The 25,429-nt window shown below is 36.7% G+C and overlaps 1 protein-coding gene across 3 annotated transcripts in view; it reads right to left on the minus strand.

The window, feature by feature from the left end:
* The window catches only part of rab3gap1 (RAB3 GTPase activating protein subunit 1), a 54,820-nt gene that overhangs the window by 22,326 nt on the left and 7,065 nt on the right, over positions 1 to 25,429 (minus strand). For all 3 annotated transcript variants that reach the window (XM_067410506.1, XM_067410505.1, XM_067410507.1), the window contains exons 7-18: positions 22,990 to 23,155; positions 19,850 to 19,949; positions 17,409 to 17,490; positions 11,422 to 11,490; positions 9,044 to 9,117; positions 8,871 to 8,963; positions 8,454 to 8,623; positions 6,661 to 6,768; positions 5,711 to 5,883; positions 5,122 to 5,176; positions 3,439 to 3,774; positions 8 to 145 (exon numbers count right to left, since the gene is read on the minus strand). In XM_067410506.1, the coding sequence (XP_067266607.1) occupies positions 8 to 145; positions 3,439 to 3,774; positions 5,122 to 5,176; positions 5,711 to 5,883; positions 6,661 to 6,768; positions 8,454 to 8,623; positions 8,871 to 8,963; positions 9,044 to 9,117; positions 11,422 to 11,490; positions 17,409 to 17,490; positions 19,850 to 19,949; positions 22,990 to 23,155 (1,564 nt within the window). The remainder of the gene's footprint in view (positions 1 to 7; positions 146 to 3,438; positions 3,775 to 5,121; positions 5,177 to 5,710; positions 5,884 to 6,660; positions 6,769 to 8,453; positions 8,624 to 8,870; positions 8,964 to 9,043; positions 9,118 to 11,421; positions 11,491 to 17,408; positions 17,491 to 19,849; positions 19,950 to 22,989; positions 23,156 to 25,429) is intronic.

The raw sequence follows: 25,429 nt of genomic DNA on the forward strand, positions 1-25,429 counted from the left end.
GCCTCACCTTAAATGACTCCATGTCTGAGAGCAGGCAGGCGCTCTGCATGCGGGCACGGAGATGGGCACCTTCAGCGGACGTGCCCAGTTTGGCCAGCACCTCCGACTGCTCCTCCAGCAGGTCTTCAGTCATGGGCGCCGGCTCCTGCGACACACAAACAACAGTTTATATAACAACAGGGTCACACTTTAGTTTATGGTCCAACTCTAAAGATAACAAGACCGCGTTTATTGTGTTTCGTCTGCACGCTCTGAGGCACCAGTTTATCAGGAAGTGATTTTTTTTCTCTTCAAAACGGTGCTTTATTTGCAAATGTTTTATGCAATATTCCAATTTTGTGCATAAGTTAATTTTGCAGCTTTGGATGGAAACATAGCTACTGATGCTTTCTTTATATGGCATGTGTTCTTAAAATCTCATGTATCTGCCTTTGTGGTCTTCCTATAATTTTACTTTCCATATTCCTATATCTTTACTCACACAAAAGTAATGATGTATAATCTAGATATATAATATCTGCATAGACTTCTTAAAGATACAGTCCATATTTAGAGTAAAGCTGTGATGGTTTCAGCAGTTCAGTGGAGGTTTGCAGCTCATTCCACCAGAGAGGAGCAGAGAGAGTGAAGGTTCTGGAAAGTGTCTTTGTGCCTCATTGAGAAGGAATGACAAAGCGTTGTTCAACAATTTCTCATGCAAAATAAATAACTAAAAGAACTAGTAATCTTAGGTCACAAACTATTGAAATGTGCTGACTAGGACTGTCACGATTATGAATTTTGTGTTGACGATTAATTATATAAATAACTGAGATTAAAGATTTAATTCTGTTTTGTTCATGTCATTAACAGTATAAGCTTAATATGTTTTTTTTTGGAATTGAATATAATATAATATAATATAATATAATATAATATAATATAATATAATATAATATAATATAATATAATATAATATAATATAATATAATATAATATAATATAATATAATATAATATAATATAATTCTTTAAGCGCTTAAATTTACCTTATTAGGATGGCAAGATGTAAATTAAATTTAAACCAGACAATTGTGGTTATCTCAAATAATTGCAATTAGATAGAATAACCACAATCAGACAATTGCTCAATAATAATGACAGACCTAGTGCTGACAGTAAAAAATGAACAGATGATTGTACTAAATATCTGCAGGCCGCTGTCAATCATACACAGATGTGTGCAGCTCTGTGACCTTCATGCTACAAACAGGCAGCGAGTCATTTTTGAAAACAAAACACACTGCTGATGTAGAGTAAGGACACACACACACACATAAACGTCATGCTTGACCTAAAAAAAATCAAAACCCAACCGAATGTGGAATGAAGGGGACGTATTACGCCCTTTTTCAAAGTCTTGATGTTGTTTTTGGGCTCTACTAGAGCAAGTTTTCATGCTTGAATGTTCATTATTTTCCTCATATTCTCCAGTGTTCTCCAGTAACGCTCTGTTTAGTTCCTGTCTCTATGAAGCCCCTCCTTCTGAAAAGCACACTTTGCTCTGATTGGTCAGCTCGAGCAGTGTGTTGTGATTGGTGTTACCGTAACCGCCAGTTTCAACTGGCCAGTTTCAACACACTACTAACTAACTCAACCAGGCCCCGCCACTTTATTATGCATATTAAATATTTAAATAAGGAATATTGTGACGTGTTCGTTACCCGGAAGAAAACGCAAGACTACAATGAAGACGTTTCAGGGAGTTCAGAAACAGTGACACTGATATAGAAAATAACTCCTGCTGAAGGGACTTTTGCAGAGCTTTTTCATGCTCAAACATCAACATCACACACTAAAGATAGATGAAAGCACAATAGGACCCACTTTAAATAAACGACTGCGGATGAGTTTGAAATGTTTGTGTGATTCTCAGAGCATCTGGTGTCACATCCTATATAACATCACGGAAGTTACTAACACTGTTTTCAAACAACATTTTTTATCTTTTCCTGCACTCAAACAAACCCCTCTCTCTCTTGTTTTCCAGAGAAATCTTAACAACATATCTCGTCTTGCTCCACCGCAGCGATTATGGCAGCAAACCCCCGTGAGACCGGCTCTTACACATCAACACATCAGAACACAAACTGGATCTGGTGGCTGCGGATCTCACCGTTCATGAGCAGATGGGTCACTGATGCACGCTGGGAATAATGGCCAGTTCAGAAAAGGTTTTAATAGAATCAGAGAAAGCGTGAGCCGGGGGCTTCACAAGGGGCGTTAGCATTTGGAGAGTATAAATAGTAGTGATACACTGAAATTAATATTTTACTGAAACTGATTTCATTTAGCTGAAAAGGGAAAATAGTTAATAAACATTTACATTGCACATAAGACAGTTTTTATATCTATATATATCTATATCTATATCTATATATATATATATATAGATATATATACACACATACAGTACATACTTATACAACAGTTCTTTCTGGTTCTTGAATCTGATTGGTTGAGAGCCGTGTGATATTCTAGTGATAACAGCACTACCTCTTCACTGTTTGTATCAGTCCGCTTGAAGCGTAATAATCTACCGTATTTATTTTACAAATACTACACCTGTTGTACCACTGTAGTTTTAAGTATTTTTAGGTGAGAATTTAGTTGTTTAGACCTGAAACATGTGACTCATATTTAATCAAAATGCCTATTTTACAAATTTGTTAAGATGTTTTCGGAGATGCGAGCTCCAGGCCGTCAGCGGTCGTTCAGTGCTCGTGTACCCGCCGAGAACAGCTTCATCTCGGCCAGTGCTTCAGGGATTTGCTGCTGTCTCTTATAGTGTTTAAACATGAGATATAATTCATTTTGGGAACATAAAACGGCAATCTTTGGTCTTTTACTTGTTCCTGAGCAAATTGAATTGAGCTATGTTAAATGTAACTTATATTTAACTTACATCCTGTAGAGCACTGCTTTTGTACGTTTGACATTTGACTTTTCCTACTGTCATTTATAATGGCTATTGTTAATTTAAATATTGTTGTTCAATAAATATTATTTTATATAAACAATATGTTGTATTTGGTATTGAGAAAGGGTCCATAAGTGCGTAATATGCCATTAGATGACAGCAAACTTTATGAATGAATGATTGAGTCGCAAGAGACTTTTAAATTAAAAGGGACTTTTGTAAACAAAGGACGTTGTTGTTATGGAAAAATCCCTTAACTGTAAAAAGAACATCTATTTTGTGGAGAAAATGTATTTTTTACTTCCAGAACATGACTGTTGTACTCTATTAAACAGCAATAAATCTCATTTTATAATGGTAAAAATAAGATTGAAGTTGAAAACAAACCAATAACTAACTCTCAAAGCATGTCAAAATCATCAAAGCAGCAAATCAAGAGTAAGAACAATCTGAGTGATGCTTAACCAGTGTCGCGCTGACCTGTGTGACAGGGATGTAGAGCGGCTCCTGTGAGTTCAGCAGTGTGAGTTTGCCGTGCGGCTGAAGTCGACCTTCTGGTTTGCTCTTATTGGCTGTTTTTTTCTCGCTGTCTGTCTCCGCCTCCTTCATCTCCTCCGTGTCGCTCAGACACTCAAAGAACTCCTCTTCACTGTCGCTCCACGAGTCCCACGACTTCCCAGGAGAAACCTCAGCAGGTCCGGTAGCCGGTCCCGTGCTCTCCGGCCCCAGACGGTTTTTATCTCGGCTTCCATCTGATGTGGTGTTCTTCCTTCCATCATCCCTTGCTCTCTTGCGCTCAATGCAGCAGTTCAGCATCTGGGGTCGATGCAGAGCAAAATTAAACGTGAAAAATCAATATCGTTTAAGATTCAGTGTCACATGATCCTTCAGAAATCATTCTAATATGCTGATTTGCTGCTCAAGAAACATTTCTGATTATTATCAATGTTGAAAACAGTTGTGCTGCTTCATATTTTTGTGGTAACTGATATTTTTTCTCCCAGGATTCTTTTATGAATAGAAAGTTCCAAAGAACAGCATTTATTTGAAATAGAATCTTTTGTAACATTATACATTTCTTTACTGTCACTTTTTATCAATTTAATGCATCCTTGATGAATATAAGGATTAATAAAAAAAAACAAAAAAACTTTTGAACAAAAGTGCATACGGGTCATCGATAAAGTTTTTAAAAGTGTAAAAAAAAACAACATAATGGAGATATAATACATTTTGAAGTTTTATTAAGTGTTAACAAAGAGATTATGTGGTTTTTATAATCAATTAACACTGCTTTTGTCCTTTTTTACAAGATGGACAAAATTTGTCACCAAAAAGTCATTTGGTTTAACCAAAATTTCAGTTTGACACTTTTGGTTATACCAAATGACGATGTTTTCAAACAATGCTAACAGGCTGATATCTAGCAAAAGGACAATCAAACATTTTATGTTTAGTACAATTTTTTTAAATATTACAACATTTTCCATGTTTTATAGCGGTTGTACCGAATGACCTGATGTTTCGGGACATGTGTATGATCAAGTGAAAACATGAATTTTTCAAATAGTTAAAAGAGAGTTAGTTACTTTGCTTCACGACCATGTGGTCCTTTTCAGGTGTCTGAATGATGTCACATCCTGTCACATGATATTGACTGCATTACTTGATCCAAAATGGTCCTTTTATATTGGTTACTCCGAATGACATCAATGAAATTCATTTTTCCGGACATTTTTCCCATAACAAAGCAGCGACTTCTACACATAATTTTAATACCATTTTGCACTATGTTGATATATGATGTTATAAAATCATGCCAGAGTAAAAATATATACATTTATTACATTTTAAGATATTTTAATCACAAATGAAATGGCTGTATTGGCCTTTGGACGGTTAAACCGAATTTAACATTTCAAAATCTTTAAAATACCTTTATATGTAGCAAAATATAATTCAAACCTTTTGGATTCAATAAAAGATCTAGTTGTACTACCTTACATACTTTGGATGTCATATCTTTGTTTTTTATTATTATTATTAATGCCTTTGGACAAAAAATGATTAAAGTGATAATTTAAAATGACTAAATGTATCATTGTCTTTTTTTGGTCCAGACCAAAAGAACCAAATTACAAGAGCGAACACATGGAGACTCACCTGCAGTTTCTGATGAAGAAGACAACACCTGAGATCAGGAGGGCCACTCGCCAGTCTGAAACACACAACACAGAGGCGTTCATCACACAATCAATACAGCCTCCCATCAGGCCACGGCACAACAGCCGTGAGGTGAACAGAGGCGCCAGTGTATTCAAAGACGCAAAAGGCTTCACTCATTTGCACACAATAACATGACAAGATGGAGGACACCAGAGGAACTGCAGCACACTGCTTTATTGTTTCTCCTGTTATCAATGATCCGGGCACCTGCAGCTCTTTCCCAAGAGAGAGACGGAGTACAACAGCATTACAGCCACAATTCATCACCTCCGCTGAAATGATTCCTGGGCTTTTTGCATTCATTCAGAGGACAGTGGCATGCAGTACAGCAACGAGTCCTTGTGAAATATACATGCACAGACCACCGAGTCACGAATCTGAGTGCTCATCTTGATTTCACAACTATTTTCACTGCAAAAAATTAGTGCATTCTGGAAACACCTAATTGATAATATGCACTAATATAGTTATCGTTCTTGATGTGAATGGGATTCTGCACGTCATGTGTGTTTTTGACTTCTCTTACCCATAGATCAGGCAGTTGTTTTCCCAGCGGTAGCGCATCTCCAACACGAACTCCTGCCACAGGTGAGCGACAGCGCGCACTCCTCCGTGATGGAAGTTCACCATACAGATGCACAAGGCCAGACGGTACGTCAGACTGTCGCACGGAGCCGATTTTAGCTGATTATAGAGATGCTGTTCACAGGGAAACACGGTCAGGAGCTGAGCGCTTCTGTGCATTGAGCACAACAGTCTGTGATGGCAACACAGCAGGACCACAAACCACCAGCGCTGCATGATTAATCGTTAAAAGATTGCCATAACGATTCAAACACCCACGTGATCTTATTCCTAAATGATGACGATTCGTCTCTGTCTATTAAAGCTTTGACAAGTATGATCACAGTGAACATTCAGATCTGCGTTCTGATCCAGAGAGCCGTTGTCATGTATAGATATGAAACAGCTTCTTATCAACCACACAGTGTCATTATTTATGTCTTGCAATAATTCGTATTATCACAAAAGTACTGGATAAAAGTTTATAGTTCAGATATAAACACTGATGATCAAAATAGAGTAAATCAACTTTTGAAAGTAACTTGAGCTTCAAATAAAGATCGTTACACCAGTAGGTGGCGACACGAGATTGTTAAAAAATGAGTGAGTCATTGAATTATTCAAGAGATTCATTTAAAAATGCTGCTTCATCCAATATTTCAAAAAATTAATTTGAATTACTTAAATATTTTTAAACAGACTGCAGCAATTAACATTTTGTCAGAACTTTTAGTAAATTACATTATTTTGTTTAGTTGTCGATTCAGAATAGTGGTAAAATCGTGACCTCTATTTTAAACACATTAAAAAACGTGATTCTCAGTTTATCCAGAAACATGCAGCTCTGCTGCACAGCATCTGAATCAATTTATAGCGAGATAATGTGTTCAGTGATTTTATGTTCAGACTCACGTAATCCTCTGATTCTTTGTCCGGTTCAGTCTTTCCTCCTGGACTGTGCTGTGTGGATTTAACATCATTACAGTCTGTTTTATCCAAAGCTGCATCTGGGAAAAGATACTGATGGAAAAAGTGATAAACACAAAAAAGATCATTAGCACAACTGTTTTCAACATTGATAATAATAATACTTTTTTTTTTTCTTGAGCAGCAAATCAACATATTAGAATGATTTCTGAAGGATCATGTGACACTGAAGACTGGAGTAACGATGCTGCAAATTCAGTTTTTACCACAGGAATAAATTAGTTTAAAATATAATATATATATATATATATATATATATATGTATACACACACACACACACACATATATGAGCTGAGAGTGACATTACAGTCAGAAGTGATTTAAAGGTGCCCTAGAATCAAAAATTTTATTTACCTTGGCATAGTTGAATAACAAGAGTTCAGTAAATGGAAATGACATACAGTGAGTCTCAAACTCCATTGTTTCCTCCTCCTTGTGTAAATCTAATTTGTTTAAAAAGACCTCTGAAGAACAGGCGAATCTCAACATAACACCAACTGTTACGTAACAGTCTGGATCATTAATATGTACGCCCCCAATATTTGCATATGCCAGCTCATGTTCAAGGCATTACACAAGGCAATATTAATGTCTGGAGCAGCACAGCCGAATAATCAGACTTTACGCAGGTAAGCAAGCAAGGACAACAGCGAAAAATGGCAGATGGAGCAATAATAACTGACATGATCCATGATTACATGATATTTTTAGTGATATTTGTAAATTGTCTTTCTAAATGTGTCATTAGCATGTTGCTAATGTACTGTTAAATGTGGTTAAAGTTACCATCGTTTATTACTGTATTCACGGAGACAAGAGCCGTCGCTATTTTCATTTTTAAACACTTGCAGTCTGTATAATTCATAAACAAAACTTCATTCTTTATAAATCTCTCCAACAATGTGTAATGTTAGCTTTAGCCACTATCAAACTCATTCAGAATCAAATGTAAGCATCCAAATAAATACTATACTCACATGATCTGACGCATGCATGCAGTATGCATGACGAACATTTTGTAAAGATCCATTTGAGGGTTATATTAGCTGTGTGAACTTTGTTTATGCACTGTATTATCGTCGAGAGCTCAGAGGGGCAGGGAGCGCGAGATTTAAAGGGGCCGCAGCCTGAATCGGTGCATAGTTAATGATGCCCCAAAATAGGCAGTTAAAAAAATTTATAAAAAAAATCTATGGGGTATTTTGAGCTGAAACTTCACAGACACATTCAGGAGACACCTTAGACTTATATTACATCTTGTGAAAGAACGTTCTAGGGCACCTTTAGAAATAACTAATCATATCAATCAATTGATGAGAGTAATTTAGTTTGGTCTGGTGCAGACATGGCAAATAGCTAAATATGCAAATAACCTGCACAAATCATCTGGCATGTTTTAAAGCGAATCAAACAGCCAATGTGACTCCTGAATTAAACTTCAGACTCATTTAGGCTAATTAAACAGGAATGTGCCACATCAGCGTTTACAGGTGCCACCTGCAATTCCTGCTTCCCAAAAGTTGGGCCAACTTACAAATGTAATAAACTACACAAACTGAAGCCCACAGTAAAGAAGAGCGAGAGAAAGTAAACTGTTTATTATTACACAATGGTCAGCTTCTGGTGCATCACATGACCAATACATCATCATCCACTTCCTTACACTAATCATGCTGCTGATCAGGCCAGCATGCTCTCTGTTTTAACAGCTCCTCACCAGCAGGATGGAGTTCAGCACGTCGTTGTTAAGAGGCGACTCCTCGACTCGTCTGTGTCGCCGTATGCGTTTGCGTGCGCTGTGAACCATGTTGGAGACGGACAGCTTGTGGATGGGCACAGCAGTCGGCTCCGTCAGTTTGGACAAGGCTTGAGTGATGTCACTGTTCTCTATGGAAACAGCACAGAGGTGGGCAGAGTCAGTCAATCAAACAAAGCACAAAAAACACATAATGTGAGAGAGTTGAGCAGCTGCTAGTGGAAACTGACTGCAAAAAATTATGTTTTTGCCATTCAGATAAAAAAAAAAAAAACAACTAGAACCAGTGAAATGTGTCAAGAAGATGCTTAATGAGAATTTCAACTAGTTTAGACATATGTGGTTAATTAATATCAAGAAAGAAATATTCAGGATGACCTTTCCCTTCCTCTTCAACAGAGTTCCTCCCCAGAATCTCCTCTGTGGTTTCCTTCCGACAGCAAAGTTTGAAAAACTCCATGAGAAACTCACCTGAGGATCAAGAAAACACATCAGGCTCAACTGCGCTCATCTAACGCTCCTCGTGTCTATGTGTTAGCGGCCACACTTACCCAGCAAACACTGCGGGTTGTCTGCTTTCCGCACTCGAACGGACCAGTGAGGAGCTTGAAGTGGATCCAGATCGCTGTGAGAGCAGAAAAAACAGATTCATACCTTGAGGAACCTTCACTAAAACAGATCTTATCGGGCCGACAAACTTTTGCACTCAAGTCATACGCCAGCCCAACAGGAAGTTGGTTATTTAGGGTTGTTTTAAAAATGCATGCTCTGGAATTGGATATACTTCTCCTAGGGGATTCATCCGATTACATAACAAACTCTGTCAGTATGAAGACAAGACATTGAGGATGCGAAATTGTGAGCAAATTTTTGCTATCTCAAACGTTTTGGCTGTGGCGTTGAAATGAATTTATGGCAAGAAAAGAGAAACAAGGAAGTGTTACAACTGCATACATTAACTGATTTTGATGAAAGCTGTGCGTTTGTTGTAGGAGTCCAATCACATGGATGTGATTATTGTAAATCAGAGTCATAGTGCCACCAACTGGCAGCAGGAAGTGTGTCACTTTCAATACACTTTGAATTCGCCCTCTTATTTCCACCCGCTTTGCTTCAGTCTTTATCAGAATAATGTCAAGACACCACACACCTGTGAAAGGATTCTTGATATCTTGAATTCTGTTGTCATGGCAACGCATTAAACTTTAATGTTTTTTATGTGAGTCACTGAGGCACTTAGAATGCTTCAAATTGCATGAAACGCGACACATACGTCAAAGTTGTCAGTCAGTAAACATGGTCAAAGCCTTAGAAATGGGCGTGGTGGAGGAGCTCTATAGCGCCACCTTTTGACAAAAGTTGGGAGGTTAGTCTTACCTACAGTCACCAAACTCAGAACATATATTGACCTCATCGAGCCGGACAACTTTCTAATTTACAGTCATTAGCTCCGACCAACAAGAAGTCAGATATTTTGGTTTGAATGTGGATTTTTTTTAATAATCAGGCTCTGACTTTTTATGTACTCCTCGTAGGAGATTCAAACAATCCCCACGAAACTCGGTCAACATAAAAATAAAAAATAAAAAAGACACTGAAGATGCTAAATTGACTAAATCTGCTGTAAATATTTTGATTATTTAAATTCCTTTTTATGTAAAGCACTTTGAATATGAAATGTGCTGTATAAAAACCTTAGATATTTTAGGTATTATTTTGACAGTCAAAATAACTTAAGATATTAAATCCTGTTTTCTGAAAATGTGGCAGATTTTGTTCTTTTTTTAAGCATAAAGTCACTTATGTATAGATATTTGTATTGGAAAACAAGACAAAATTATTTTTTTTGCAGTGTGTCTAAATAAATGTGAACACTACACTGCTGTTGTTATTATATTTCTCTTGTTTCCAGTACAAATATATAAACATTCTTAAATCAAGAGACATTTACTGGAGAAGCAAAATTACTTTTGATGCAAAATGATTTTCTTTTTCTGAAAAATTTTTGCTTAAAACAACAACAGCAAAAAGTATCTGCCATTGGGGTCAGAAAAATAATCTTGTTTTGCCATTGAATTAAGTTTATTTTTCTGACCCCATTGGCAGTTATTTGTTCTTGTTTTAAACACTTTTTTCAAAAAGCAAATCATTCTTCAGTGATTTTGCTAGTCAAGTAAATGTATCTTGCTTTAAGAATGTTTAGATATTTGTACTGGATGTAAAACAAGACAAAAATAGGAAGAACATCATTTTTTTGCACTGCACGTCCTTCACATCGAGAAGCGTTGAGTGCTGATGCCATCGTAACCAATAACTAAATGAACAATGACATTACCGACGCTGAAAAATCTGTTGAAAAGTCACGCAATTATCGCGTTTTCACGATCAATCGCGTGTGCTTGTGTGAGAGCATGTGAAATGAGAGTGCTTGCTGATGGCTCGAGCACACTTCATTGTGTGAATTTTTGTTCAAAATCATTTCAAAAAACTCTTTTAGTACTTCAGAAATAAGAGTTCATCAGCACATGCCCACACACACCGAATGAGACTTGAGAAAACAACACAAAGTGTTAATGTGATGCTACGGCTCACCGAGCAGCACTTCATCACTAAACTAAAAGGCGTAAAATAATGCGGCGCGAATCAATTTTGGCTTCGACGCCGTTCGGCGGTGTTTTAAAGGCGGTGCACGCTTCCCCCCCCTTTTCTCTTGAGCTGTGAAAAATTATTATGGGTAACAGGTTTTTTACAAGGTGACGAAACATGGATCTGGCACTGACATCAGCTGGAGTTGTTTTCGTGCATCATGCATATTCATGAATTACTCAGTCCTATAAAAAACGATTACATCGCTGTTCTATTTTCATCATTCACGGTGCACAAGATGTCAGATTTATAAAAGCACTGTGGAAACTTGGAAAATACTCACGAATAAACATCATTATCCACAACGATTCCCTCCGTCAGGTTCGGCCACGTTGTTGCAAGGTGCAGCTCACTGAAAAAGTGTGATTTGATTTACACATTCAGCTTTTACTAATCATATTTTTTGCTTATAACATTTGACCTCAATGACCCAGGGACAATGTTTTACTCTAGTTTCAGTATCACTATCCTTCTTTAACATTTGGATTTCCGTCAAAAACAAACTTCAAACTCCTCATGCAGCTTTCACTGAGTCTCCACTAAATTTGGGTCAAGTGATTGGTTAAGAGTTATTGAAAGTATTTTGATACTATGTGTGCTTAATTGCATCTTCATATCTGTTTGACTTGAGGCAACGTCTTGGCAATTCTTTGTCGTTCTGAATGGAAGTGATGTAATTGTCATTGACGGTCCATGAGGAGTTTGGGGTCAGTGCCACCTACTGGACAAAACACTGCAAACATGTCTATATGGGAGAAAGACTCGTGTCACATTTCACCCTAAAATAAAAACATTTAAATGCTCAGTCGCTTACTGTAACTAATGTACCTTTACTGTAATGCTAAAACAAATCAATCTGTCAAAGTATATTTGTAGAGTACAATAGTAAATACACATCATGATGTTATGTGGTGAATTATAATTTATGATTTTTATGCTGATTGAGAAAAGATTTGCTGGAACAGAATATAATTTTTTGGAAATATTACTGTTTTTATTGTATTTTAGAATAACTAAAAGTTTGGGGTCAGTAAGATTTTTAAATATTTTTGAAAGAAGTCTTTTCTGCTCACCAAGGCTGCATTTATTTGTTTAAAAATACAGTAAAAACAGTAATATTGTGAAATATTTTTACAATTTAAAATAACTGTTTTCTTATTGAATATATTGTAAAATGTAATTTATTCCTGTGATCAAAGCTGAATTTTCAGTATCATTAATCCAGTCTTCAGTGTCACATGATCCTTCAAAAATCATTCTAATATGATGATTTGATGTCATTTTTTCAGGATTCTCTGATGAACAGAAATTTAAAAATAAGCATTTATTTGAAATTTGTCTTTACTGTCACTTTTGATCAATTTAATGCATCCTTGCTCAATAACGTTTTTCCATTTATTCCATTTAAATTTTAACAATAAAATAATCTGATTTTAAACATTTAAAAAATCGTACATACCCCAAAGTTTTGAGTGGTATCACGGTTTCCAAATATTAAATCAGCAAAAACTTTGAATCATAAATGTTTCTTGAGCAGCAAATCAGCATATTAGAATGATTTCTGTTAAAAGAGGCTAACTTCATGCTAAAACAAGCTAGCTTAATGTTAAAACATGTTTAAACTTGTTAGCGTCATGCTAAACATGCTAGCTTCATGTTAAACCTTGCTAGCTTCATGTTAAACCTTGTTAGCTTCATGCTAAAAACATGTTAAAACATGATAGCTTAATGTTAAAACTTAATTGCGTCCCAAATGACGCACTATACACTATGCACTATGCTCTTATGCACTATGCTCTTATGCACTGTGTACTTATGCACTATGCTCTTATGCACTATGCTCTTATGCACTGTGTACTTATGCACTATGCTCTTATGCACTATGCTCTTATGCACTGTGTACTTATGCACTATGCTCTTATGCACTATGCTCTTATGCACTGTGTACTTATGCACTATACTCTTATGCACTATGCTCTTATGCACTATGCACTTATGCACTATGCTCTTATGCACTATGCACTATTTGCTTATGCACAATGCACTTATGCACTATGCTCTTATGCACTATGCTCTTATGCACTATGCTCTTATGCACTATACACTTATGCACTATGCTCTTATGCACTATGCACTATTTGCTTATGCACAATGCACTTATGCACTATGCTCTTATGCACTATGCTCTTATGCACTATGCTCTTATGCACTATGCACTTATGCACTATGCTCTTATGCACTATGCACTATTTGCTTATGCACAATGCACTTATGCACTATGCTCTTATGCACTATGCTCTTATGCACTATGCTCTTATGCACTATGCTCTTATGCACTATGCTCTTATGCACTATGCACTATTTGCTTATGCACTATGCTCTTATGCTCTATGCTCTTATGCACTATGCTCTTATGCTCTATGCTCTTATGCACTATACACTTATGCACTATGCTCTTATGCACTATACACTTATGCACTATGCTCTTATGCACTATACACTTATGCACTATGCTATTATGCACTATGCTCTTATGCACTATGCACTATTTGCTTATGCACAATGCACTTATGCACTATGCTCTTATGCACTATGCACTATTTGCTTATGCACAATGCACTTATGCACTATGCTCTTATGCACTATGCTCTTATGCACTATGCTCTTATGCACTATACACTTATGCACTATACACTTATGCACTATGCTCTTATGCACTATGCTCTTATGCACTATGCACTATTTGCTTATGCACTATGCTCTTATGCACTATGCTCTTATGCACTATGCTCTTATGCACTATACACTTATGCACTATACACTTATGCACTATACACTTATGCACTATGCTCTTATGCACTATGCTCTTATGCACTATGCACTATTTGCTTATGCACAATGCACTTATGCACTATACACTTATGCACTATGCTCTTATGCACTATGCACTATTTGCTTATGCACAATGTACTTATGCACTATGCTCTTATGCACTATGCTCTTATGCACTATACACTTATGCACTATACACTTATGCACTATGCTCTTATGCACTATGCTCTTATGCACTATGCACTATTTGCTTATGCACTATGCTCTTATGCACTATGCACTATTTGCTTATGCACAATGCACTTATGCACTATGCTCTTATGCACTATGCTCTTATGCACTATGCTCTTATGCACTATGCTCTTATGCACTATACACTTATGCACTATGCTCTTATGCACTATGCTCTTATGCACTATGCTCTTATGCACTATGCTCTTATGCACTATACACTTATGCACTATGCTCTTATGCACTATGCTCTTATGCACTATGCTCTTATGCACTATGCTCTTATGCACTATACACTTATGCACTATGCTCTTATGCACTATGCTCTTATGCACTATGCTCTTATGCACTATTTGCTTATGCACAATGCACTTATGCACTATGCTCTTATGCACTATGCTCTTATGCACTATGCTCTTATGCACTATGCACTATTTGCTTATGCACAATGCACTTATGCACTATGCTCTTATGCACTATGCTCTTATGCACTATGCTCTTATGCACTATGCACTATTTGCTTATGCACAATGCACTTATGCACTATGCTCTTATGCACTATGCTCTTATGCACTATACACTTATGCACTATGCTCTTATGCACTATGCTCTTATGCACTATGCACTATTTGCTTATGCACAATGCACTTATGCACTATGCTCTTATGCACTATACACTTATGCACTATACACTTATGCACTATGCTATTATGCACTATGCTCTTATGCACTATGCACTATTTGCTTATGCACAATGCACTTATGCACTATGCTCTTATGCACTATGCTCTTATGCACTATGCTCTTATGCACTATACACTTATGCACTATGCTCTTATGCACTATGCTCTTATGCACTATGCTCTTATGCACTATACACTTATGCACTATGCTCTTATGCACTATGCTCTTATGCACTATGCTCTTATGCACTATTTGCTTATGCACAATGCACTTATGCACTATGCTCTTATGTACTATGCACTATTTGCTTATGCACAATGCACTTATGCACTATGCTCTTATGCACTATACACTTATGCACTATGCTCTTATGCACTATGCTCTTATGCACTATACACTTATGCACTATGCTCTTATGCACTATGCTCTTATGCACTATGCACTATTTGCTTATGCACAATGCACTTATGCACTATACACTTATGCACTATACACTTATGCACTATGCTCTTATGCACTATGCTCTTATGCACTATACACTTATGCACTATGCTATTATGCACTATGCTCTTATGCACTATGCACTATTTGCTTATGCACAATGCACTTATGCACAATGCACTTATGCACTATGCTCTTATGCACTATACACTTACGCACTATACACTTATGCACTATGCACAATGCACTTATGCACAATGCACTTATGCACTATGCTCTTATGCACTATTCGCTTATGCACAATGCACTTATGCACTATGCTCTTATGCACTATACACTTATGCACTTATGCACTATTCGCTTATGCACTTATGCACTATTCGCTTATGCACTATGCACTTATGCACTATTTGCTTATGCACTTATGCACTATTCGCTTATGCACTATGCACTTATGCACTATGCTCTTATGCACTATTCGCTTATGCACTTATGCACTATTCGCTTATGCACTATGCACTTATGCACTATGCTCTTATGCACTATTCGCTTATGCACTTATGCACTATTCGCTTATGCACTATGCACTTATGCACTATTTGCTTATGCACTTATGCACTATTCGCTTATGCACTATGCACTTATGCACTATGCTCTTATGCACTTATGCACTATTCATTTATGCACTATGCTCTTATGCACTTATGCACTATTCGCTTATGCACTATGCACTTATGCACTATGCTCTTATGCACTATGCTCTTATGCACTATGCGCTTATGCACTATGCGCTTATGCACTATGCGCTTATGCACTATTTGCTTATGCACTATGCACTTATGCACTATGCTCTTATGCACTATGCTCTTATGCACTATGCTCTTATGCACTATGCGCTTATGCACTATGCGCTTATGCACTATTTGCTTATGCACTATGCACTTATGCACTATGCTCTTATGCACTTATGCACTATTCATTTATGCACTATGCTCTTATGCACTATGCTCTTATGCACTATGCGCTTATGCACTATTTGCTTATGCACTATGCACTTATGCACTATGCTCTTATGCACTATGCTCTTATGCACTATGCGCTTATGCACTATGCGCTTATGCACTATTTGCTTATGCACTATACACTTATGCACTATGCTCTTATGCACTTATGCACTATTCATTTATGCACTATGCTCTTATGCACTATACACTTATGCACTATGCTCTTATGCACTTATGCACTATTCATTTATGCACTATGCTCTTATGCACTTATGCACTATGCACTATTTGCTTATGCACTATGCACTTATGCACTATGCTCTTATGCACTATGCGCTTATGCACTATGCGCTTATGCACTATTTGCTTATGCACTATACACTTATGCACTATGCTCTTATGCACTTATGCACTATTCATTTATGCACTATGCTCTTATGCACTTATGCACTATGCACTTATGCACTATTCGCTTATACACTATGCTCTTATGCACTATGCGCTTATGCACTTATGCACTATGCGCTTATGCACTTATGCACTATGCACTAATTAATGCTAACCACAAGCAAAATCATGACTGTAACAATTTTTTACGTTATCTTTAATCAGGTGTCAGCAGTGGGTCCCGAGGACTGGAGTTGAGAAACACTGATCTAGTTTGAAGGTGTAATAATATTTCACAGTATTACTGTTTTGACTGCATTTTTGTTTGGTGAGCAGAAGAGTCTCCTTTCATAAATTATATATATATATATATATATATATATATATATATATATATATATATATATATATATATATATATATATATATATATGTATATATTGTATGTATATGTGTTTTACATATGTTTTGTTTTTTGCATTACAGTAGTGAGAATTTGGGCAAAATGTGCTTAATTGTCATGAAAATAATCTCACATTGCCAATAAACCCTGTCAAAAATCTGTCGCTGGCACTGCTGCATTAAGATGGATTATGATCAATTTCTTCAGATTTCCCTTTAATGCAGTTTGGTGTAAAGAAAAGCAGCTCTGAACATTAACTGCCACCGTGACCTTTGAACACAAACGCACCTGATGGGATCTTCACACGCTCCAAAAGGAAGTTTGCCAAACTCCACGCCGCCCACCTCTCCAGTGAGAAGCGCATCAAAGTCTAAAAACAACACACACACACACACCTTTTCATTTCATATTAACTTTGACTTTCATTTTAGCTTATGATCAAAGTAATATAGCGCAGTGAAATTAATCAACTCAGGATATACGTAGAATATCATCATCTGCCTGTGTAAACATCTTCCACACTGCTTAATACAGAGGTAAACACTCATAGCGCACCGAATCCACTGAGTAAATGTAATATTGACAGAGATGTTCTGATCGCCACACATGCGAGTCCATGGCAACAGCGAAAGCTTCTCCAATGTATCAAATGAAAATTTCCACACTCCCCAGGAAACAGTTTGCTGCATCTACAGTGCAAAAAATTATGTTGTTTTTCAGTATTTCTGTCTTGTTTTCCAGCACAAACATCTAAACATTCTTAAATCAAGATACATTTACTGGAGAAGCAAAATGACAGAAAAATATTATTGTTTCCCCTTTGAATTTTGTACTGGAAAACAAGACAAAATTATTGGAGTCAAGGAGGAACTTTTTATGCAATAATATTTTTATGCAACAAACTGAAAATAAAGGGCTTCATTACAAGGAAAAAGAGGCATCCGATTTTAGTGCCTATCAAAACTTGAACTGAAATGAGCTGAATAATAACACTATTGTCTGTAGGACTGCTTATAACTGAAATGAATGCGTGATTGATTAACTTTACACAGTTATTGAACTGAATCAACACTGAACGTAGGGGTTGCAAGTCGACATTAATGTGATTAAAGGTGCCCTAGAACACTATTCAACAAGATGTAATATAAGTCTCTGGTGTCCCCAAAATGTGTCTGAAGTTTCAGCTTAAAATAACCCATAGATTTTTTATTTTATCATGTTTTAACTGCCTATTTTGGGGTTTAATTAAAAATGTGCCGATTCAAACCGATGCGTGCCCACTTTAAATGCTCATGATCCCAAAGCTCGCGACTCCCTTAAATAATGCATAAACAATACTGAAGTTCACAATATAACTCTTAAAATGGATCTTTACAAACTGTTTGTGATGCAGCATATCAGATCATGTGAGTGTGGCATATTGTGGATGTTTACATTTGATTCTGAATGAGTTTGATAATGCTGCGTAGCTAATGCTACACTGTTGGAGAGATTTATAAAGAATGCAGATGCGTTTATGAATTACACACACTACAAGCATTTTCAGGTTAAAAATGAAAATAATGATCTCCGTGAATACAGTAAGAACCGATGGTAACTTTAACCACATTTAACAGTACATTAGCAACATGCTAACAAAACATTTAGAAATACAATTTACATGTATCATTAAAAATGTCATGATATCATGAACAGTTATTATCGATCCATCTGCCCTTTTCGCTATTGTCATTGCTTGCATGCTTTACAATACCTGCAGAACGTCTGATGATTCAGCTGTGCACAGATCCAGACGTTAATACTGGCTGCCCTTGTGTAATGCCTTGAACATGAGCTGGCATATGCAAATATTGGGGGCGTACATATTAATGATCCCTACTGTTGCGTCACAGTCGGTGTTATGTTGAGATTCGCCTGTTCTTCCGTGGTATTTTTTTTACATAAGAAGGAGGAAACAATGGAGTTTCAGACTCACTGTATGTCATTTCCATGTACTGAACTCTTGTTATTCAATTATGCCAAGGTAAATTCAATTTTCAATTCTATGGCACCTTTAAAGTCAAGTCGACTAGTCGCTGATGACGTCATTAATTAATACGGCTGAACCTCGAGCTGAGACTCGAACGCGGGTCACTTTATGCACAGCTATGACATATGTCACAGTGCTACCCACAAGGCTATTGCTCCTACAAAACAGCTTATTTTTACTAGTTCTTTTGTCTTTGGGTTGTTATATTTCTCACAGATTTCTGCTCGTTCTAAATCAGATACTACGGAAGCTTGTTTCTGCCATGAAATAAAAAATAAAAAAGGTAATTGCAACTCAGAATTTCTCAGAATTGTGAGATATAAACTCACAATTGCATGATATAAAGTCAGAATTGTGAGATAAAATTGTGTATTCAGATTCTGTTAGTTTCCTGTTTATTACTGTGAAGCTGTTTGAAAGCCGTTTCTACTGTATAAAGCGCTATAGAAATAAATGTGACTTGACTCAATTGTTCGGATTACAGCTAACCTGATTTCTCACTGCCGTTTCAATGACCTCTCAGCTGTTCTGAAAGCTGTTTTAGTTAAGAGTTTCAGAAGTGAATAACAACAGAAAACAAAAGTCTTCAGTGCAGACATTACGTCCGTGAAGCTATCAAACCCTCCTTCACACGGCTCCCATGAGAGCAACACGCTGAAACGCTGCAGACGCCGCAGCTGATCTCAGATCAGACACACACCTGGCGGTTGCTGAGGCCACGAGCACTGCTGCCAGTCCTGAAGGACATACGTGAAGCGAATGGCGATGTTGATGGGCGGCAGCGGCGTCAATGGGCAGCCCTGTGGACAGACACGGATACACAAAACATCAAGAGAATAGACAGGAAATATGACAAACAAAAAGAAGAATATAATCAATTGCACAATTATTATATTTCAACTAAAAAATACACATATACCTATCAAATGCTATGATTGTTTGTGAAGGTAAAAGCTATGCAAAGTTTCAAAGATCAAACTGCAGATAAATGGAGTTATTGTCTCCTAAAAGAAAGAAACGATTTTGAAATGCCTGCTTAATATTCAGATGTAGTAATGAGCGTTTGGTTTCAGAAACATGCTGTAAAGCCCAAAACACACCAAGCCGACGCTGACGAAATAGTGGCGACGAAAGCAGACTGCGGGGTTGGCTCACGCCGGCAGCGTCTGGGTGCAAAGTTGCCCTGACACACCAAACCGACGTTTCACCCAAACATGAAAATTCTGTCATTAATTACATGTCGTTCCTCACCCGTTAGACCTTCATTCATCTAAGGAACACAAATGAAGATATTTTTGATAAAATCCGATGGCTCAGTGAGGCCTGCATTGACAGCAAGATAATTAACACTTTCAATGCCCAGAAAGCTACTAAAGACGTATTTAAAACAGATCATGTGACTACAGTGGTTCAACCTTAATGTTTTGAAGTGACAAGAATACTTTTTGTGCACCAAAAAAACAATATAACAACTTTATTCAACAATATCTAGTGATGGGCGATTTCAAAACACTGCTTCATGAAGCTTTACGAATCTTTTGTTTTGAATCAGTGGTTCGGAGCTTGTATCCGAACAGCCAAAGTCACGCCAAAGACTATAGAATAACACAAGACGTGTCACTCGTATTGTTTTAAATGGGCGAAAGTGCAACATGCAATATGGTGGAATAAGTCCCGCCTTCTAAATAAGAGCCAATCGCCGATTGGTAAAGTCATGGCATCACTGCAGCGGCCGTTAGAAGCTCCGGTTCCTATAGAAACAGTCAAGACTCGTGCCTCCGAAATGAGACACGAGAGACGCGCGTTTAAGACTTCACATTAGCTTGATCCAGCCTGAAAAATACAGTTTTTTGTCATGATTCGAGTGTTTAGAAACAACGTTTATGAGACAGTTGTTGTTAAGACTTTTAGCTTGTTTATAAAAAAAAAAAAATGTATATGCAAATAGATAAATGAGACACAAATGGGAAATGAGTGATTATTTTGATTAAGTTTGTTTACATGCTCAGATGTGTTATAGTATGTGCGCATGCGCAGCTTTACTAGAGACTTTAAAGTCATGGCAGCTGGTAATCACTTCATCACAGACATTCAGCAGGAGCACACAGCCCGTTGGTATGTAACCGCTAACTTTTCACACAATCTAGTAACATTTAGGCAATTATATATGAATGCACTAAACGTTTACTTTATTATGTCTGTATTAATTGGATAAGAGTAACTTGTAGCGGTACTTTAGCGTCCTGGATGTTGTAAAGCATTAGGCATTATTATTAGCCATTAGCTTTGTGCTGATTATTCAGAGCACTTTATTGGTTTCTTGTGGCGGTAGTGATAGCGGTGGTTTTAATCGGTGGTCTATGGTAGGGTGCATTTATGCATGTACGAATCATTTGAACTAGGATTGTGGTAGCATGGGTTTTGTATACGGAGACAGCGTCCATAGCTACCAGTGATGGTAGAGTCACTGTGCGCATGCTCCTCTGGCGCTAGGCATTCTGGGTAATGTAGTCAATGTAGTTTTTAAGCTAGATTCATCACATTTGATGGTGTTGCAGGTTTTTGATTTCATTATTTACATTATTGTTATATTATGTTATTTGATTAACTTATATGATGTATTTGAATAATATTTGCCATTGTTTAAATAATATTTTGTCATTATTTAAATAATATTTGCCATTATTTAAATAATATTTGTTATTGTTTGTTGCATTTCAGGTTTATGACCTGTGGTCATTTGATTTAAATAAAATTGAAGACGAACACGAGTCATGACATTGTGTGCTTCCTGGTGAGCCCTTTCGGAGGGCTAAATAATTGAAAATCCGAACAGTTGTTGTCGGATTTCATTGGTGATTTCAAATATAAAATTTAATCGAAAAATTGGCGCACAACTTTGCAGAATTTGATGTTTCCCCATTCAAAGTGATAGAAGCTGCACTCGCATGCCCGAGAGGCATTTCAAAGATGGCCGCCGAGTGAAATGACTTGTCTTAACGGGACTTTGATCACACCCCCTAGTGGTGAACAACTGAAATTTTGAAACACTTATGACGTAACGAAGCCTCGTTTACTGAAATCACGTGACTTTGGCAGTTTGATACATGCTCTGAACCACTGATTCGAAATAAAAGATGTGTAAAGCTTCATGAAGCAGTGTTTTGAAATCACCCATCACTAGATATTGTTGAATAAAGTCCTTATTTTGGCGCACAAAACGTATTCTCCTCACTTCATAACATTAAGGTTGAACCACTGTAGTCACATGATCTGTTTTAAATACATCTTTAGTATCTTTCTGGGCATTGAAAGTGTTATCTTGCTGTCAATGCAGGCCTCACTGAGCCATCTGATTTCATCAAAAATATCTTAATTTGTGTTCTGAAGATGAACGAAGGTCTTACAGGTGTGGAACGACATGAGGTTGAGTAATTAATGACAGAAATTTCATTTTTGGGTGAACTAACCCTTTAAAAGCACTTTGAACTAACATGAAACAATGAACAATTGTATATTTATTAACTAATATTAACAATTGTTAATAAATTTGACAGGTCAAATATCATTAAAGCTGTAATACAGCAATGTATACCTTGAATTCAATGTACTGTGAGTTGCTTTGGATAAAAGCATCTGCCAAATGCATAATTGTTTACTATAAATGTAATGCTGGAGGAGCAACATCATCAAACCTCATAAATCATCAACCTTCCTACTTCATATGGCATGTGTTTTTTAATAGTTAAACGTCCACAGAAATCACACCTGATCAGCATGTTCTCTGTGTGTTAACATGCTGTGAAAACCAAAGACTGATCGGCCATCATCTGAACTCACAATCTTGTTCTTGAAGATGTCGAGCAGGCCGGACAGGTGGTTGTACTGGCTGGGCGCTTTGCGCAGATGCACCATCTCAAAGTCGGAGCGGACGCCGGGCCCTTGACACTCGCCCGTGTACATCCTCCTCCATTTCTGCTGGATCTGTACAAACAGCGGCACGTGGCTGAAAAACACAGAGAAGAGGAGGTGTGTGGATATAACGTGAGGGCTTCCTATCATGATTTGTGGGCATTTTAACACAGTGAGCACCCTTAAGAAGGGACAGAAATAAAGCAATGGTGTAGAGTTACATTTAAGCTATTTTAAGGCATGAATAAATTATAATATAACATTTAAATATGTCATTATTAAAGATGAGTTTTAAGAGATATAACTTTAACACATGAAGGTGGTCTGTAGTTCCTGTGCTCTGGTGTCTGCTGTTCATCTAGCAGGAGAACACACATGCTAATACAGTTCAACAGCGCCACCTGATGTCAAAATCGCAGCAGTGCGGCTCTATGACAGCAATATGACAGATGCAATTGCATCCATAAAGAAAATATTTGTTTTCAATTAATCACACAGAGCATCTCTCAACACCCATCATTCATATCATCGTATGAACAATTACAGTGAATATATTAGGCGTCCACTGCAGCACAGTAATAACAAAACACATCACAATAACTCAATGCACAGCATGTCCACATAAAGCATTTAAAAAGAGACTGACAGATTATTGAAACAACCATCTATCCCATAATGCCACAGTGAGCCATGCGATAATCCTCCTCTAGCGTTTCCATATAGCGATGCAGGTGTTGCAGCGCAGAGATGTTTATAACATGTCAATCTAACTTCATAAATGATCATTAATGTGTTAAAACATATTTCACACTGACAAAGAGACAGATGTTTTCCAATATGACACATGTCAATACAGATTAAAATAGAGTGAGATTAGAGGTTTATAATAATAGGGCATAATACATAAACATAATAAACTATTATTATTATTATTTATACATGGAACCCTTTCATTAAGTACATTACTATAATATTAGACATTAAAATAAACAATAGAGCCCAAACTATTATATTCAACTATTTATTTTCAGATATAATAATTAGACTCAAATGTAAACTGTTTATATACAACTCAGCTGCACATAAGGTAGTTTTCATAAACACTTGTCTTCATGACAAATTTATTCATGCATACATTTATAATTAATAGTAATAAGCTCCTCTCTCGTGTTTTTATAGCTAACTAACAAACTGTGAACATTGGATAACTTTCCTGAGATAAATGCAACGTTAGTATTCAAGACAAGCTGACTTTCCACTGATTTGAGTGATTACATGAGGCACGATTCATTTCAGTAAGTTGTCTGTATCTTTCAACATACCTTCTGATGTTCATGCATGTTTTTCGTGGTATAACTAGTATTAAAGTGGAAAAAAGAAATTGAACTGAGGTGCTACAGTGATCACGTCACATGTAAGAGTGTCAAAAAGCCATTTACTGTTTGAATTTTGTGATAAAACGGGCAGAATTTAAAAGCTGAGCCTTTGTTTTGTATCAGAAGTAACAATATTGGATGGGAGGCATTACAAATAATGTTTTGTGTAGGGAAAACTGCGGATCTGATAACTCTAGGCTTGAACTACAGGTGATTTTTTTAACATTTGGTGTGTTACTGTCACGTTAACTTTGACAGCCCTAAATTCAACAGAATAGACATTTTCATTACACAGTAGGAATTGCAGTGTGACTCCTGTTTTCATTCTCTTTTGATTGACAGGATATAATCGGCCCTGATCATCTGCTGTTTTTAAACAATCAATAACTATAGAAATTTTAATGATGATAATATTAATAAACCATACCAATAAACTATTATTATTAAGGATGATGGGTTTGCACTGTGACTGTAACACCAGATGCTTTCGATCTGAACCAGTGAATCGTTTGACTAATGTGACTAAAATGGCCATTTTGTATGGAAGCTGGTTTCCGCTGCTAAATATAAAATAAAAAGGTAATTGCCACTTTTTATCTCACAATTCTTTTTCTCACAATTGCAAGAAATAAAGTGAAAATTGCAAGTTATAAATGCACAATTCTGACCTCTTTTCTCAGAATTTAGATATAAACTCGCAATGGCAAGTTATAAAGTCCAATATTGAGGAAAAAAAGTCTGACTTTTGCAATTCGGACTTCACAACTCACAATTCTGAATTTTTAACTTGCAATTGTGAAGTTTAATCTCGCAATTCTGACTTTACAAGATGCAAATTTGGGTTAAAAGTCAGAATTGCGAGATATAAACACAATTGCGAGATATAAAGTCAGAATTGCGAGATTTAAAGTCAGAATTGCGAGATATAAAGTCAGAATTGCGAGATTTAAAGTGAGAATTGTGAGTTATAAAGTCAGAATTGTGTGATATTA

The sequence above is a fragment of the Chanodichthys erythropterus genome, chromosome 14 (genome assembly GCF_024489055.1).
Source record: "Chanodichthys erythropterus isolate Z2021 chromosome 14, ASM2448905v1, whole genome shotgun sequence".
NCBI classification, from domain to species: Eukaryota; Metazoa; Chordata; class Actinopteri; order Cypriniformes; family Xenocyprididae; genus Chanodichthys; species Chanodichthys erythropterus.